At 38.9% G+C, this 15597-nt stretch overlaps 1 protein-coding gene across 1 annotated transcript; it reads right to left on the reverse strand.

The window, feature by feature from the left end:
- Positions 1 to 10978: 10978 nt before the first annotated feature.
- On the reverse strand, positions 10979 to 14708 carry LOC138335714 (uncharacterized). The gene is made up of 2 exons (XM_069284874.1): positions 14648 to 14708; positions 10979 to 11235 (listed from the first exon to the last, which is right to left on the reverse strand). The coding sequence occupies exons 1-2, from the start codon at positions 14706 to 14708 to the stop codon at positions 10979 to 10981; spliced, it is 318 nt and encodes a 105-aa protein (XP_069140975.1).
- Between the last annotated feature and the right edge of the window lie 889 nt (positions 14709 to 15597).

Consider the following 15597-nt stretch of genomic DNA (forward strand, 5'->3'; position numbering starts at 1 on the left):
GGTAACAGCCAAATTGATCCTTTTTGAACCAGCCCCTCAAGTCTCGGGGGGGGGGGGGGGGGGGGGGGGGGGGGGGGGGGGGGGGGGGGGTCAGCCCCATCATTTGAACAATTTACAGTCAGTAATCCATAAGGATTCAATTCTTTTAATTCCTTGAACCTTACGGTTCATCAGAAAAAGTGCATGAATATACAACATAGATATTTAACACACAGACACACATACATAGTACAGATACACCCAACACGTGCACGACCGCTACGCTAGTGTAGAGGGTGTTTCTACATTTGTTTCAAACAGTGTTTATTCTTTTTTTCATGGCAAAAACTGTAAATTTTCCTATAAATTAGATAATTCTTTATTATTTCTTTTTTCCAGAGGTTGAATAAATTTGGCCATGCTAGGATTATTATGATAATATTTTTTGATAAAACGGTTTCTAATAACTAAGTAATTATTGCATTTAATTATGAAATGGTACTCGTCTTCAATGTCATCATTATCACAACATATACATTTTTGAATGTGTCTGTCTATATTTCTATATCTACTGGTTTCTACATTTAATTTATGAGAAGGATGTTATCATTCAAATTTTGTGAATTCCGACGAGTGATTATGGGAAGAAGTCGATTGTTGATGGACGGACGCCGGACGCCACAGTATCGCTTAAGTACAAAAATATAAAAAAAATAGCTTCTCTCAAGCGCTTTCGCGGCTCTTGTCGTTCTTCAGAAGATTTCATGGTATTTGTAATAAATCACACAGAATAACTTACGTTTGAAGAGAACGTGTCCACCACTTTAGTCTGTCTAAGTGTGGTAAATACATGTAGATAGCAATGAATAACGATGTCCAGCCGTCTCTGTCCAGTGCGTGAATGCGAACATAAAGAACGTACAGGTGCACGAACAGGTACACAAATCACGTGACACATTTGCATGACACTTTTAAAGCACGAGGACTGATGGCACATACCACAGGGATCTGAGAATCTGAGAAGATTTGCGTGTTATTTTTTTTACAGTGACAGCACTTTGTATAGGTGTGTGAGGATGATTTTGAGAGGGAAACTATCGCTTTTTCCAATGGTAGTAGCCGTTTTTGTGAAGACGTGCTAGAAATGCGATTTTTAGCCGCTAAAGCTAGGTTGGGTAGAAGTTTTGTGTCGGGGAGCTTTCTGCCCTTTAGGTGTATAGTAAATGTAAAGTATGATTTTTACCGTTTTTTTATCTAGACCCCTAAAACGGTCTATGGGCACTCTGGTGGGTCCATGAATGATATAAACTGTAACTAATTCTGAGATGGTTCCAGGGTTGAAAATATTCGAATACGTAACAGATTACATAGAAAATGAAAAAGAAAAAGTATAAGTAACATCACCTCAGGACCACAGGGATCTGAGAATTAGTAACAGATTATATAATCTTGGACCCACCAGAGTGCCCTATAACCATTTTAGACGTTTTAGAGGTCTAGATAAAAAACGGTAAAAAATACTCTATATAGTACCATGTAGTGTAACTTGCAGTCGGCCGGAAAACATAGAAGGTCGGGTATATACATAGACCCTACGGGACATTAGTTGTCAATGGCAACAAGCATAAAATGAAAAAAAATATGTTCCAAAAAACAGCCAGAGAGGTACATGGGAACCTATTTCTCCTCCCTCACTGTTAAGGATGATGGTGTTTAACAGGATGATGGTGTAGAGAATCAAATAGTGTAAACATGCTATCTGACGATATTCTATGAATTAAAGAGAAAGGTCGAGTATTATATCTGTATAGACGATTTGATAAGGGCGCAGCCCTTCGTGCCCGAAGCACTTCTAAGGTAACACATACACGGAAATACAAGGAAAAACACAATCTTCAAAATTCAATCCTCATTCATATGGGGAGGTAGACTGGATTACCTGCCTTAGTACCAATTCTCTCCGTTAGGCTGCGCTCATAAATACTGTGTCGTGCATGATTTTAATGCCTTGCTTTCAGTCATATTACCCCTAACTCACTAGCACCCCCAGTAGACGGGTTGGAATTCTGGTGCAAGCTCCGCATATGGATAAATAACGTCATAGTCCGTTTAGCCAATCAGGCGAGGCTTTATATTTATAGCTTTGTGACGGTAGATTTCCCGCGATCCCGTAGAACATCCGCGTGATGCTGACGGATGAGGCGGCATGCTGAAAACAAAACAAATGGATTGTGGAAGGTAAGCTTTAACAGAGAATTAAACTATTTTATCTGTAATATTTGCTAAAATTATAAATAGCGACTGAGATAAGGACGAGGGATACGGATAATGTAAAGAGCCTCCGGCACAAACGGGTCCTTCTTCAGGTCCCGTTCAGGTCCTTAGTACTCCAGTCAAAGGTGCCTGGCTCCCTAGCTACTGTTGTAGCGGAAAAGATATCACCTTCTGACCGAAGGTGATATCTTTTCCGCTACAACAGTAGCTACTGGCTCCCCAGTTCTCGCTAGGTACAGTTGGTAGTAGACTAAAGGTTAAACATTGTGCACACGATGTGAATTACGAGTGGACACGGAGTGCACGAGGTTTAGACTACAGGTAGACACGGAGTGCACGAGTTTTAGACTACAGGTAGACACGGAGTGCACGAGGTTTAGACTACAGGTAGACACGGAGTGCACGAGGTTTAGACTACAGGTAGACACGGAGTGCACAAGATTTAGACTACAGGTAGACACGGAGTGCACAAGATTTAGACTACAGGTAGACACGGAGTGCACAACGTGTGAACACGGTGTCCACTACAGGTGGACATCGTGTCCAGATAATATGTCCACTACATTCAGACCACAGACAGACTAGGTGATGTGTAACAGAGATAGTCTATATGGACTAGATTAGATGGAAATATTTATTGCGATCAGAAACATAATATTTATTGCAATATAAAATTGCCGTTAATTACTGGAAATCATTCGTACTGTAATGTTTATTTGAATTGATACATAAAAAGTATAATGTATCAATACATATTATCATACAATTTAATTTATATAAGGATGTTTAGTAGAAGTTATAAAAGCAAATTAACTGCGTACAGGTTTAAGTTAAACCACACACTGGTTATGTCTCATCAATGGATAGTTAAAGTCCGCATTTCACAGTAAAAACTATTTTTCTTAGCTAGTGATATATAGTTTAAACATTGACTTTTTATCAATCTTACTCTGGATAGTTCGAACCAAAGACGTAGATGGAATTCTTGTTATAACACATAAAGTGATGAACCTTACGTGAAGTAAGATTTTCATTGCTGCCGCCTAAGAGATATTTTGATCAGCAAAATATTTTGATTAAAAAAGGAGATATTGATGGGCATAATAATATTAAGGACATATAAACATAAACAGATTAAGTCCTTCATAAAATGTTTAACTATAAGTGTAAATAAAAATATTTTACAATAAAATACATATTGAAACATATGATATTCGTACATTTTACTCTGTTTATACTCCAGTTTCGACCGCTACGAGAAAACACGGTCGCCATTACATTACAAGATACATGATACAAGACACTTTATTTAGTGTCGAATATATAAAAAACATGGTAACATAAGCTCGGTCGAGCTTGTATTTCGACAAAACAAAGTATATTGTATATACAACAGAAAATTAAAACTAAAGCATCACAGACTCACAGTCGTCAGTAATTATAAGTACAGGCACTATGTAAGCTATCACAGAATTGTTCACAGATTTATATTAAAAGGGGTGGCAACACAAGCAACAAAGCAAACGAAAATAAAAATAAAATAAAGACATAAAGACATGTGTTACACCACAGGATACAGGGAGACATTAAGAAAAAAGTTTACACTTACAGTCCGGGCCGTCCCACTTACGGAGCAGCCTCCGAAACTCTGCATAGTTTTCAACCTTACGCAGGTCATTTGGGAGGCTGTTCCATATGCGGGACGCCTCGTACCTGATTTATTTGTTTGTTTGTTAGATAGGAGTGAGTAAAATATGTGTGTCCAATTCGGAGCCGAGGGAGAACAACTTCCTCTCTGCGGTCTCTCCGACTGGACAGGTTAGGATTAAATGTAGGTTGTATTTTAAACAGTTTATTGTTTGTTTCGGTAGACCACCTTTGTTGCCAATGGTGTTTAATGGCTGACTGAATGTAAGGTTTGATGTCAGTGTATGGTAGTTTCAAATGTGTTTGTGCTAGGCGAAGAGCAGTCTTAGCTGCTTTATCGGCCTTTTCATTTCCCTTTATACCCACATGGCTGGGAATCCAGAGATAAGTAATTTGGGTTTTAGAAGACAATCGAAATGTTCGGATCAAAAGATTTTGGATTAATGTGTTTCTAGGGTTTCTTGATTTCAAAGCCTGAAGAACCGAAAGAGAATCGGAACAGATAATTGCCTTTTCAATGCGGTGTTCAAGCGCCATATGGTCAAGCGCCAGACCGATAGCACAAGCTTCCGCAGAGAAAATGGAGGAAATATCCGGGAGTCGGATAGAGGAGCAGTGATTAGATGTACAGCATGCTGCCGCAACATTATCACCATCTTTTGATCCGTCAGTGTAGATCTGAACATGGTCAGGGAAAGCCCTAATGCACTCCCGAAAGGAGGATTTGTATTCTTCGGGTAATGCACTGGATTTTGCCCTCTCATGTAGAGATAAATTGATATCAGGTGTTTGAATGAGCCATGGTGGTACATCCGATACGGTGTACTCGTCAATGGTGTCGAAATTTATATTTAGTTCCAGCAACAATTTTGAAATTCTAATGCCAAATGTTGGTATGAGCTTTTGATTTTGTGTAAATATTTCTTGATGTTGTGGATTGAATACAAGGTTAAATGCGGGATTTTTGGGGTTGGATTTCAGTTGAACAGCATACTGTAAGGATAATTTCTTTCGTCGATCGTCTAGAGATGGCTCATTAGCTTCCACATGGAAACTCTTCACAGGTGTTGTTCGAAATGCTCCAAGTGCGAGACGCAGTCCCTGATTCTGTATAGGGTCAAGCATCTGTAGATAGGAGCTGCGAGCCGATCCATAGACAATAGAGCCGTAGTCAAGTTTTGATCTAATAAGTGCCCGATAGATACGTAGAAGCATTTCACGGTCTGCACCCAATTCAGAATGGGAAAGAACTCGTAGAATGTTCAGCACCTTCGAGCACTTATCCTTCAGATGTTTGATATGTGGAACAAAGGACAGTTTCGAATCAAATATTAGTCCAAGAAATTTAGTTTGTTCAACTACTGGAATTTTAATTCCATTGAGTGTGATGTCAGGATCATTGTGCGGTTTTTGATCTTGAAAATCTAAAGCCATTTTCGTCAGCCCAATTTTGTAATTTGCCTAAACATTGTTGTAGTTGTCGTTCTATAGTGTGCATGTTTTTTTTTATCTGTAACAGATCAAGAAATCATCCACAAATAGAGACCCTTCCGTAGATTGGCCAAGACATTTAGTTATGCTGTTAATTTTTAATCCAAAAAGTGTGACGGACAGGATACCACCCTGAGGGACGCCCATCTCCTGTGTTTCTGTTTCTGAATAAGTTAACCCGTTCGAACTTTGAAATGCCTGTCAGATATAAAATTTGAAATAAACTTTGGCAAATTACCACGTATACCGATATCATGGAGATCGTTCATGATTCCATATTGCTAAGTTGTGTCGTATGCCTTTTCAAGGTCAAAGAATACGGCCACAAGATGTTCTTTCTTGGCAAATGCTTCTCGTATAAATGTTTCTAGTCTAACTAAGTGGTCTACCGTTCCCCTGTGGTTTCTAAAGCCGCTTTGCAAAGGACTTAAAATATTGTTTGATTCCAGGAACCAAACTAATCAAGTATTTATCATACGTTCTAGAGTTTTACAAATACAACTCGTCAATGAAATAGGACGATAGTAATTGGTATCAGTAGCATCTTTCCCGGGCTTCGGAAGGGGTATAATAGTAGATTCCTTCCAAGACTCGGGAATTTTGCCAGAAGAGTAAACTTGATTAAATATAGTTAAAAGACATTTTAGTGAAGAGTCTGGTAATTGTTTTAAAAACATAAATGGAATTTCGTCTGGTCCAGCTGCCGAGTCCTTTGATTCCTCAAAGGACTCGAGCAATTCTGGTATCTCGAAAGGCCTATTGTAACTTTCACTATTGGAGGATTTAAAATTAAGACGTCTCTTTTCCTTTTCTTTTTTAAATTTTTTAAATTTTTTGGAATGATTTTTGACGGATGAATTTTTAGCAAAATTTTTGGCAAAGGCGTCAGCTATTTCGGATTTTGAAGAAAATATTTTATTTTTGTTAATGAGGTGGGAGGATGGTGTTGCTTTTCTTTTCCCACTGATTTTACCAATCATTTCCCAAAGTTTCTTCGAAGATGTATTGGAATTAATTTTTGAGACGTACTCTTTCCAAGTACTTTTCTTGTCGGATTTGATAGACCTTCGAGCTTTTGCTCTCCATATTTTAAAATTGTTATAGTTTGAGACGGTTGGCGAAGCCAAGAACCACCTCAGAGCGGAATTTCTACCAGATCTATTGATAAATGAATCATTTGAGAGACGAAACTTTGTAGGTTTTGGCACGGATTTTGGTATGGTTTTTGTAGCGATAGAAGTGAGCGCTTCTGTGAAAATTTTAATGGGGTCATCGAGGTTCAAAAAATTATTCTCGATGAGCTCCTCTGCGCACAAATTTTTAAATTGAACCCAGTCCGCCTTATGTAGATTCCAACGAGGAATAGGCTCCTCAAGTTTTGGTGACCCTATGTTTTTAAGTATAATTGGAAAGTGATCGCTCCCACAAAGATCATCGTTGACCATCCAATCATAATCCAGAAGAATTGATGGATGGCACAACGATAGATCAATGTGGGTAAGCGAGCCAGAGGCAGGGTGTAAATATGTTGGGGCATTGGTGTTATAAAGACATAAGCTGTTTTTATTAATAAACTCTTCGATACGTCTACCTCTATCGTCAGTGCATGGGGAGCCCCAGAGGCTATTATGACCGTTAAAGTCACCCATGATAATATATGGCACTGGTAGTTGTGATACGATGTTACTCAGTTCCTCACAACTACATGGAGTATTTGGAGGTAAATATATAGAACAGACTGTTATTTTTCGGTGAAGAGTTGCGCTTATAGCAACAGCTTGTAAGGTGGTATTTAGCTGAATGTGTCTGTGAGGGACGTTTTTATGCACCGCCACCGCCACACCACCTGATGCGCGGCCACCTGTTGTTGGAGTTTTTGTGTATAGTGTAAATTGTCTGAGATTGATGGTGTCTTTCAGCATTATTTCTTGAAGGCAGAATATGGATGGGTTTTTTGTTTGTATAAGATTTTTAGGTCACCTGAGACGAAGTCTCAAGTGACCTATTCTAATCGCCTTTTGTCCGTCGTCGTCCGGCGTCCGTCGTGCGTCGTGCGTCGTCCGTCGTATGTCCGTAAACAATTTACATTTTCAACTTCTTCTCCAAAACTGCTGAAGCAATTTCAATGAAATTTTGCACAAACCTTCTAAGGCATAAGGCCAATCAAAATTGTGAATTATATGATCGTCACCCCCCCAGGGAGCTATGGGAGGGGCCAAAAGGGGTAAAATTGACTAAAATTTCAAAAATCTTCTTCTGCACTCACAGATGTGATGGAATTAAATACTCTTCATAGATAGAAAGGTCCTAAGGTCCTTTACAAAAATTGTGAATTATATGACCCTGGGGTCTCAGGTTTCTCCCTGGGGAGGGGGTTAAGTTTACTATAGTTTATATAGGGAAAACACATTTTTGAGTATTATTTGATCATTTGTAATAGGAAATGAGTCAAATATTGTCAGAATTATCAGCATGAGATGGCTATTGAATCCTATTAACCAGTTTTCCATGACTGACCCCCAGGGGCCTTAGGGGCGGGGTCAAAAGGGGTCAAATAGGCTCAAACTTTAAAAATCTTCTTCTTAAATACTGGAAATGGTAGAATCACATACTCTTCATAAGGTGTTTTATGAAAATTCTTAAGGTGTTTTATGAAAATTGTGAATTATATGACCCTGGGGTCTCACGTTTCCCCCTGGGGAGGGGGTAAAGTTTACTATAGTTTATATAGGGAAAACACATTTATGAGCATATTTTGCTCAATTTTCATAGAAAAATGTGTGAAACTTGTTTAGAATTATTAGCCTGAGATAACATTTTTATTATCATATATCTATATTGGTCCTGGTCAACCCCCTCGGGGCAGAGGGGTGGGGCCAAAAGTGGCAAATAGGCTCAAACTTTAAAAATCTTCTTCTTAAATACTGGAAATGGTAGAATCTAATACTCTTCATAGATGGACAGGTCTTAAGGTGTTTTATGAAAATTGTGAATTATATGACCCTTGGGTCTCATGTTTCCCCCTGGGGAGGGGGTTAAGTTTACTTTAGTTTATATAGGAAAAACACATTTATGAACATTATTTAGTCATTAAAATAGGAAATTAGTCAATTGTTGTCAGAATTATCCCTATGTGATGGCCATTGAATCTTATCAACAAATTTCCCATGACTGATCCCCAGGGGCCTTAGGGATGGGGCCAAAACGGGTCAAATAGGCTAAAACTTTAAAAATCTTCTTCTGAAATACTGGAACTGGTTGAATCAAATACTCTGCATAGATGGAAAGGTCTTAAAGTCCTTTATAAAAAATGTGAATTATATATGACCCTGGGGTCTCAGATTTTCCCCTGGGGAGGGGGTCAAATTTACTATAGTTTATAAAGGAAAAACACATTTATGAACATTATTTGCCTATTTTTCATAGGAAATTAGTCAATCTGGGTTAGAATTATTAGCCTGAGATAGCATTTTAACATCATATCCATATTGGTCTTGGCCGACCTCCAGGGACCAGAGGGGCGGGGCCAAAAGGGGTCAAAATGGATAACATTTCAAAAATCTTTCTTCTGAATTCACATAATCTTCATAGATTAAAAAGTCAAATTTATAAAATCACTGACTGACTTCAAGGGCCTGATGGGCCAATATATAGTGTTTATATGCATGTCTTTGTTTCATTCTGTATCTGAAATCAGGTGACCGTTAAGGCCCATGGGCCTCTTGTTTAATTCTTCTATGATCGCTTTAAGTCCGCGTATGTTCCATTGTATGATAGTGTTTGTCTCTATGTTGGTCCCTGAGGATAGTTTGTCGGACCGACAAGACTACTTGAAGTAGGTTGTTTGGTGGCGATAAATGTGTTGTCACCAAACTCGCTGTCGTCCGATAGAACATAATAGATGTTCCGTCCAAGGATAGGGTCATCTGATCCCTTACTTGGTTTGTTGTTTAGTGCAGGGAGCCTCGCCAGCTTTACCTTGGTGGTTTTGGTTTGGCGTTGCTCCTGCGGTGGTGTATTTGCTGGACGCTTGGCTTTTTCGGGGAGTTTTTTAACGTCAATAGACGGCGAAGATATAGCACGTGTATGACGAGCAGCGGTAACTTTTTTTCTGATGTTCGGTGTTTGAATTTGGTGTTGTGTAAGAGACGCCGGTGGGATTGGCGTTTTAGCTCCAGGTGGCCAAGCAGGTGGTTTTTGTTGTGGTTTGTGTTGTGGCTTAGATGGACCCGACTTGAACCTGTTCGGGTCCCCAATGATTACTTTGCAGGCCTTAGCATCAGCCATATCTGGGACATCATTGTGCCAGTTAGGCTTGTCAACCAAGGCCTGGACCGACGCATGTTTGTCGGTGACACTGTCAACAGGCGTCTTTGCGCGGGTTATCTGAGCATAGGTTGCCACATTCAGGTCTGAACGCTCGATTATCCTCCTAGCCTCGGGGAAAGAGACACCTTGGGTATATTTGACCCGTAATATCTCCCTCTCCCGAGTCCAGGCAAGACAGGTGCGAGCAGACGCAGCATGGTCACCCCCGCAATTGACGCAGTGACGGTTGACAGTAAGTATGACAGTATGTCGGCCTCATTGTCATTGCGCAATGATGAGTGTGGTTTTACACACACAGTGAGGCCGGCAAAACTGGTGGTTCCAAGGAGGTTCTCCTCTTGTTGCTTGCGGAAAACCTCTATTAGGCTCTATAAAGGCTTAACAGATTTGACATCGCCGGCAATGCCTTTGATGCCCTTTCGCAATATCAAGGGTGATAAACCTGCAGTGGTCTTGGTGATAAACCTGCAGTGGTCTTGCCGCTCTGTGTAGAGGACATGACCAGAAACTGTGGGAATGTGTTTGTTGTACCGCTTTTTGTTTGTTGATTTGTGGTTGATTCCTTTTGGGGAGATTTTGGATGTAGTTCATTTTGTTTGTTTTAGGAAGCCATCTTTAAGAGTTTTTACTATTCGCTAGCTGTGCCCCACCCACCTCGAAGCCCAACAGGGGGACACTCATGATGACATGGATATCCAGTGTCAAAGTGCCAGGGTTACACAGATAGTATATTCGGAAGAATATTTCGAACGAACATAATTCAAATCAAGCTTGCGACAGCACGCTCGCAAGATTGTACACCCGCAAGATCGATCAGAATCAAGACAATCCAAATTAAACTCACGATTGACCCTAAGCCACCGCCTTCTTGGAGATCTACGAACCAAGGGCTCGGCATGACCAGCCGATTGATAATACAGGGCCCATATTACCTCTCGTCTAACCGGAGTCTGAAGCCAAAGTAGTGTGTAGCAGTAAAAAAGGAAGAAAAAAGAGCAAAACCTATTCAACAATTTTGGAATTTCTCTGGATTTGCCTTCATTCCATTTATGTTAAACCACTTAATTAAAACACTGGCTTCATCTTCTAAAACTCTCTTAAGATTGTTTATATTTTGACTAAAATAACCTAGGGTATTGTCGTCGGCATAGCTATATAATGTAGCTTCTTTGATGAAATAAAATATATCATTGAAAAAAATGTTAAAAATCAAAGGCCCCAGTATCGAGCCCTGGGGGACGCCTTTAATGAGGGACACTCACTCGCTGGTGATGCCCCTCAAACCAACCCTCTGCTTCCTGTTCCCCAGGTAGCTACCCATTAGACCACCAGTATCAGCTGATGCCCCATAAGTTTGCAGCTTCCTGAGGAACAGGTCATGCGGAAGACAGTCGAAGGCCTTGGAGAGATCCATCAAAATAGACCCAACCTGGTTGCGGCAATCCAAGGCCTGTCTCCAGTCCTCCAGCATACGCAGCACAGTGGTCTGGCACCCAAAGCCCGATCTGTAAGCCGCTAAAAATGGATGGAAGATATCTTTAAAAAAGGATGAAAGCTGATCATGCAGAATTATTTCGAAGATTTTAGAGATGCTAGGAAGTATGCTCACTGGTCTATAATTACTTTTGTCTAAAGGGTCGTTTTTTAATACTGGTGTTACTTGAGCATATTTTAATTGATCCGGAAAGGTACAGTGGGATATAGAAAAATTTAGGAGATCCGAAAGAATTGGGCTAATAGAATCATTACACGACTTCAGAATTCTGCATGATATGCCGTCAACCCCTGTGGCTTTCTTTTTTTTCAGTTTCGTAATAACCTTTGACACATCTTTATTTTCCACTCGAGAGAAAGTAAAATTGGTGGTACTGGTAGGGTTTACGTGATCTTCAATGTTAACAATACTTTCATGAGTATCAAAATTTCTGTCTACCATGTTTTATCCTATGTTCTCAGCCACAGTGCTAAAATATGAGTTAAAGTTTTCACAGACTTTGGTTTGTTAACTTAAAACTTTATCTCCATCACATAGTATAATATTGTTGTCCCCCTTGACAACTTTCTTCGATAAAAAAGGTTTGATGGTAGGCCAAAAATCTTTACACTGTGGACCTTCGCCACATCGAGCTTTGAAGTATTCTGAAATAGATTGCTTTTTTAATTTATTCACAAAATTTCTCTGTTTCCGGTAGCATTCCCAGTTTTTGGTAGTTTTTGGTAGTTTTAGAATTTCGATATTTATTAAAGCTCATACGTTTTTTTATAAATAGCTCGTCTGAGGTTTCCATTCATGTAAGGTAATTTATTTGGTCTGTTACGCCTCTCTTTAATAGGAGCATGATCATCAATGACATCCTTTAAAAGTTTCTCATGAGCCCAATACACATCATTTGGGTCATCAAAAATATAACAGACAGAAAAAGGTATTTTATTTACATCATTGTTAAAATTTTCTTCATCAAAATGTTTAAAACTTCTATATTTACAGCTAGATTTCTCGAAACGTGGAGTGTTTCCTTTTATGACAATATTAATCATGTCATGCCAATCACTGATGCCACATTTACAGATAAAGGGATTTATGCATTGACAGATATATTGCAAATATCAATTTGAAATTAGAAATTAAATTCAAAGTCCCCCAAAATATAATTAATAAGCAATTACTTTTTCGAAGTCTCAATTGGTAAAACACCTCACGATGTGAGATTATGACAAAATTAAACATTTACTTTCGTAGATTACCCCAAGCCCACGGCGGCCATTACACTACAGCCGATATCCCGAATTTCGTCCATTTTCGGAGTCATAAAATTCCGTATTCTGGTTATTTTTTGGTCATAAATTTTTGGATTTAGTTTATAATATACAAATAGGTCAGTTTGCAGGTTCTTTTTATCATATTTTTTAACAAAACTTTGAATATTTTAGGATTCTCGAAGCCGTGCGCAATGTATCCTGGTCGGCATTTACAGTACTACGATATGTAAATTATACCAATTGAAATGAAGTCTACCTAATATCAGAGATTTAAATAGTATATTTAAATCTCAGCTAATATGTATTCAAATTATTTAAAAGTAATATCACACCAATTTCAGACTAAACACAGCAGTCCATGGCATAAAAACGATTGAAATTGGTAAAAAAATAAGAAATTAAATCTGCAGCATGAAAACTGAACAATTCCTTCATTTTATTTTTCGAGATCGGCAGCCATATATGTACGTGTAACACAGTAGTTTACTGTTCGTTATTTTGTTACGATGCAAGAGCATTCAAAACAACACGTACATATTAAATAACGAAATATATATCTTTAAAAGTTCTTTCTGATATAAAAGTGCTGGTAATTATTGATATGATTTATTTCCCAAACAAAGCTGTGGCCTGCGGTGATCTACCAGCGACGAAGCCATACACGAGCGGCCGTGGTCTGGTCAGGTGGTTCACGTTTTGTATATCATATCGTGTTGTGAACAGCTTTTTCATGTATAACAGAAACGTGATACATTGAAATAAATCATCTATTTATAAAAACTTTTTTCAAAACCTGAATTTCTACGTATGAACAAAATCGGGTACGTGTGATGGCCCGGCAGCGCTTCGATAAGTGGCTTCGACACTAAATCTACACAAGTATATTAAGCAATAAACAAATGAAAATATAAAAATGTAAACATCCACAACCACTGAAACACTTTTTTTTTTTTTTTTTTTTTTTTTTGGGGGGGGGGGGTGGGGTGGTACGAGGGTCTCCCGCTGAGAAAAAATATTACGATTTTGTATTTTGATGATTTTAAAGCATTCTTAACACGGCAATTTTTCGATTTAAAGTTACCTGCATTTAGAAATGATAATTGTGAGTGTCATCATATAATTATGCAACCCTGCTCGATCTGAACATACCGGATTCACACCATCAGCACATTGTTGTGTAACTCAAAATAGTAATGATTTGATTGTCTTGCCAAGATATATAAAGAAACTAGTATTTTATGAAGCTTTTTTCCTAAATAGTATAATCCCTTAATGGGTATTTTTAGTCTAGTTTGTAAATTTTCTAAAATGAAGTACAAAAATGTGCAGGAGAGCCTTTTTTCTTTCAAATGTGCATTTTTAGAAAATTTCACTCGGCGAAAACGGGGGTGGGGGGTGGGCAAAGAGACATGTTTGCCCACCCATTCTGCCCCCCCCCCCCCCCCCCCCCCCCTTCCTACGCCCCTGGACCATGACGTAATATACGGTCAAGATAACTTGCACTTGCAGGGTTGGGATCATAAATATATTGTGTTTACCAGTGATTAAGAATCAAAACAAAAATCCTACAATAAGTGGAGGACGTCACATAGTTTGAAGTGGATTTAATTTTGCATGATCTTTTATAGACGTTCAGTTTTTAATGAAAGATACGTAATTAAGCTATTTTACGTACACTACTTTTAGAACTTAAACTAGCAAAGAAAAATAATATACTAGTGTATATATTTTAATGAAAGACAATTCACAAGCGCTAGATAACTGATTGATGTGCTCCGTGATCAAGCTCAATCCGTGGTTCGCTTTTTTGCCGAAATGCTGGAACGTCGGTGGTGGCTAAATCTTGTATCCCGTGCCGCGCCCGCGCCAGGGACCCACGCCGGAGCTGTGGTTATTTTCACTTTTCTCCTTAACGACTGCATACATTAAAATACTATTTTGCACAAGTAGTCTGTGATAATCTTTATCTTTCCTCGTAAGTTATGTTATTTGAGATGATTCGAAACTTTGTAAAATCGACGATTTCAGTTGGCGAGTCGAGTTTGTTTACCCCGCGCTCAAGCGTTTGGTTTCAAGGTTTTATGCAGATCATTTAAAATTTAAGCATTTATTGCTTTTTTATTAACCGTGTCCACTGGCGCGGGCCTCGCCGATCTCATTTGTTTACTCGAGCCCGCGCCCGCGTTAAGGGTAGACAACTCTATTGACCTTGCTAGATATGCGTGCATATTCGTGTATTGCCAAACAGTAACAATATTAAACCGTTTCATTGCTTATTTGAAGTTGTTGTAATATATAACTACATTTTAAAATATGAATTACATATATATCCATATGTATTAAATCAATACTATTACCAATTATGTATATCTTTTATTCATGTGTTACATACATGTATATTAATTTATATTTTATAAAGTATACATCTTATAAAATGTAGAATAATTTTTTTAAATCGTTCTACAGTAAATGTTTTTTAATGCTAATTACCAAAGGATGATGAGTTTTTCCATGGATAGTAAGCTAATCCAAGGTGTGAAGTGTAATGCGACAATTAGGTTAGAGCTGGTGGAGTCATTATACAAACATCGGTATAGCAACCCCAGCTTCTTTAATCCGCATAATTAATTGAACTAACAAAGAAATCGCTCACAGCCACCGTCTTAAGCTTGTTATTGGCTTCATGCAGAAACTGATATTGATTATATCGTATAAAGCTCGAAAATTACGCTCTCTCTACGCATTACGCACCATGTCAACTCTTATTGTTGGACATTCACAGGCCAAGTACTTCCATAAGTACTTGCGCCCTAGTGATGACATTTTTGTTCTCTAGAAGCGGCTACCGTGTGGAGGAGATGTGGATCGAGATAGAGGAGTTGGTGCCCAAGTATGACATTTGTGTCATACATTGCGGCGCGAACAACCTCGGTCGAGATTCCGCTCCGATGTTACATAAACGGTTTCAGCGACTGTGTCAGCAGATCTGGTCAGTGTCGGCACGCACGCAGATCGCAATTTCAGCTATTCTCCCTAGGATTGACTCCAGATTTGAAGACGCCACCCCAGACCGAATTTCCTAAAGACCGTCAACGACAAGACTAGAGAGATCAACAC

Source organism: Argopecten irradians, chromosome 11 (assembly GCF_041381155.1).
Source record: "Argopecten irradians isolate NY chromosome 11, Ai_NY, whole genome shotgun sequence".
NCBI lineage: Eukaryota > Metazoa > Mollusca > Bivalvia > Pectinida > Pectinidae > Argopecten > Argopecten irradians.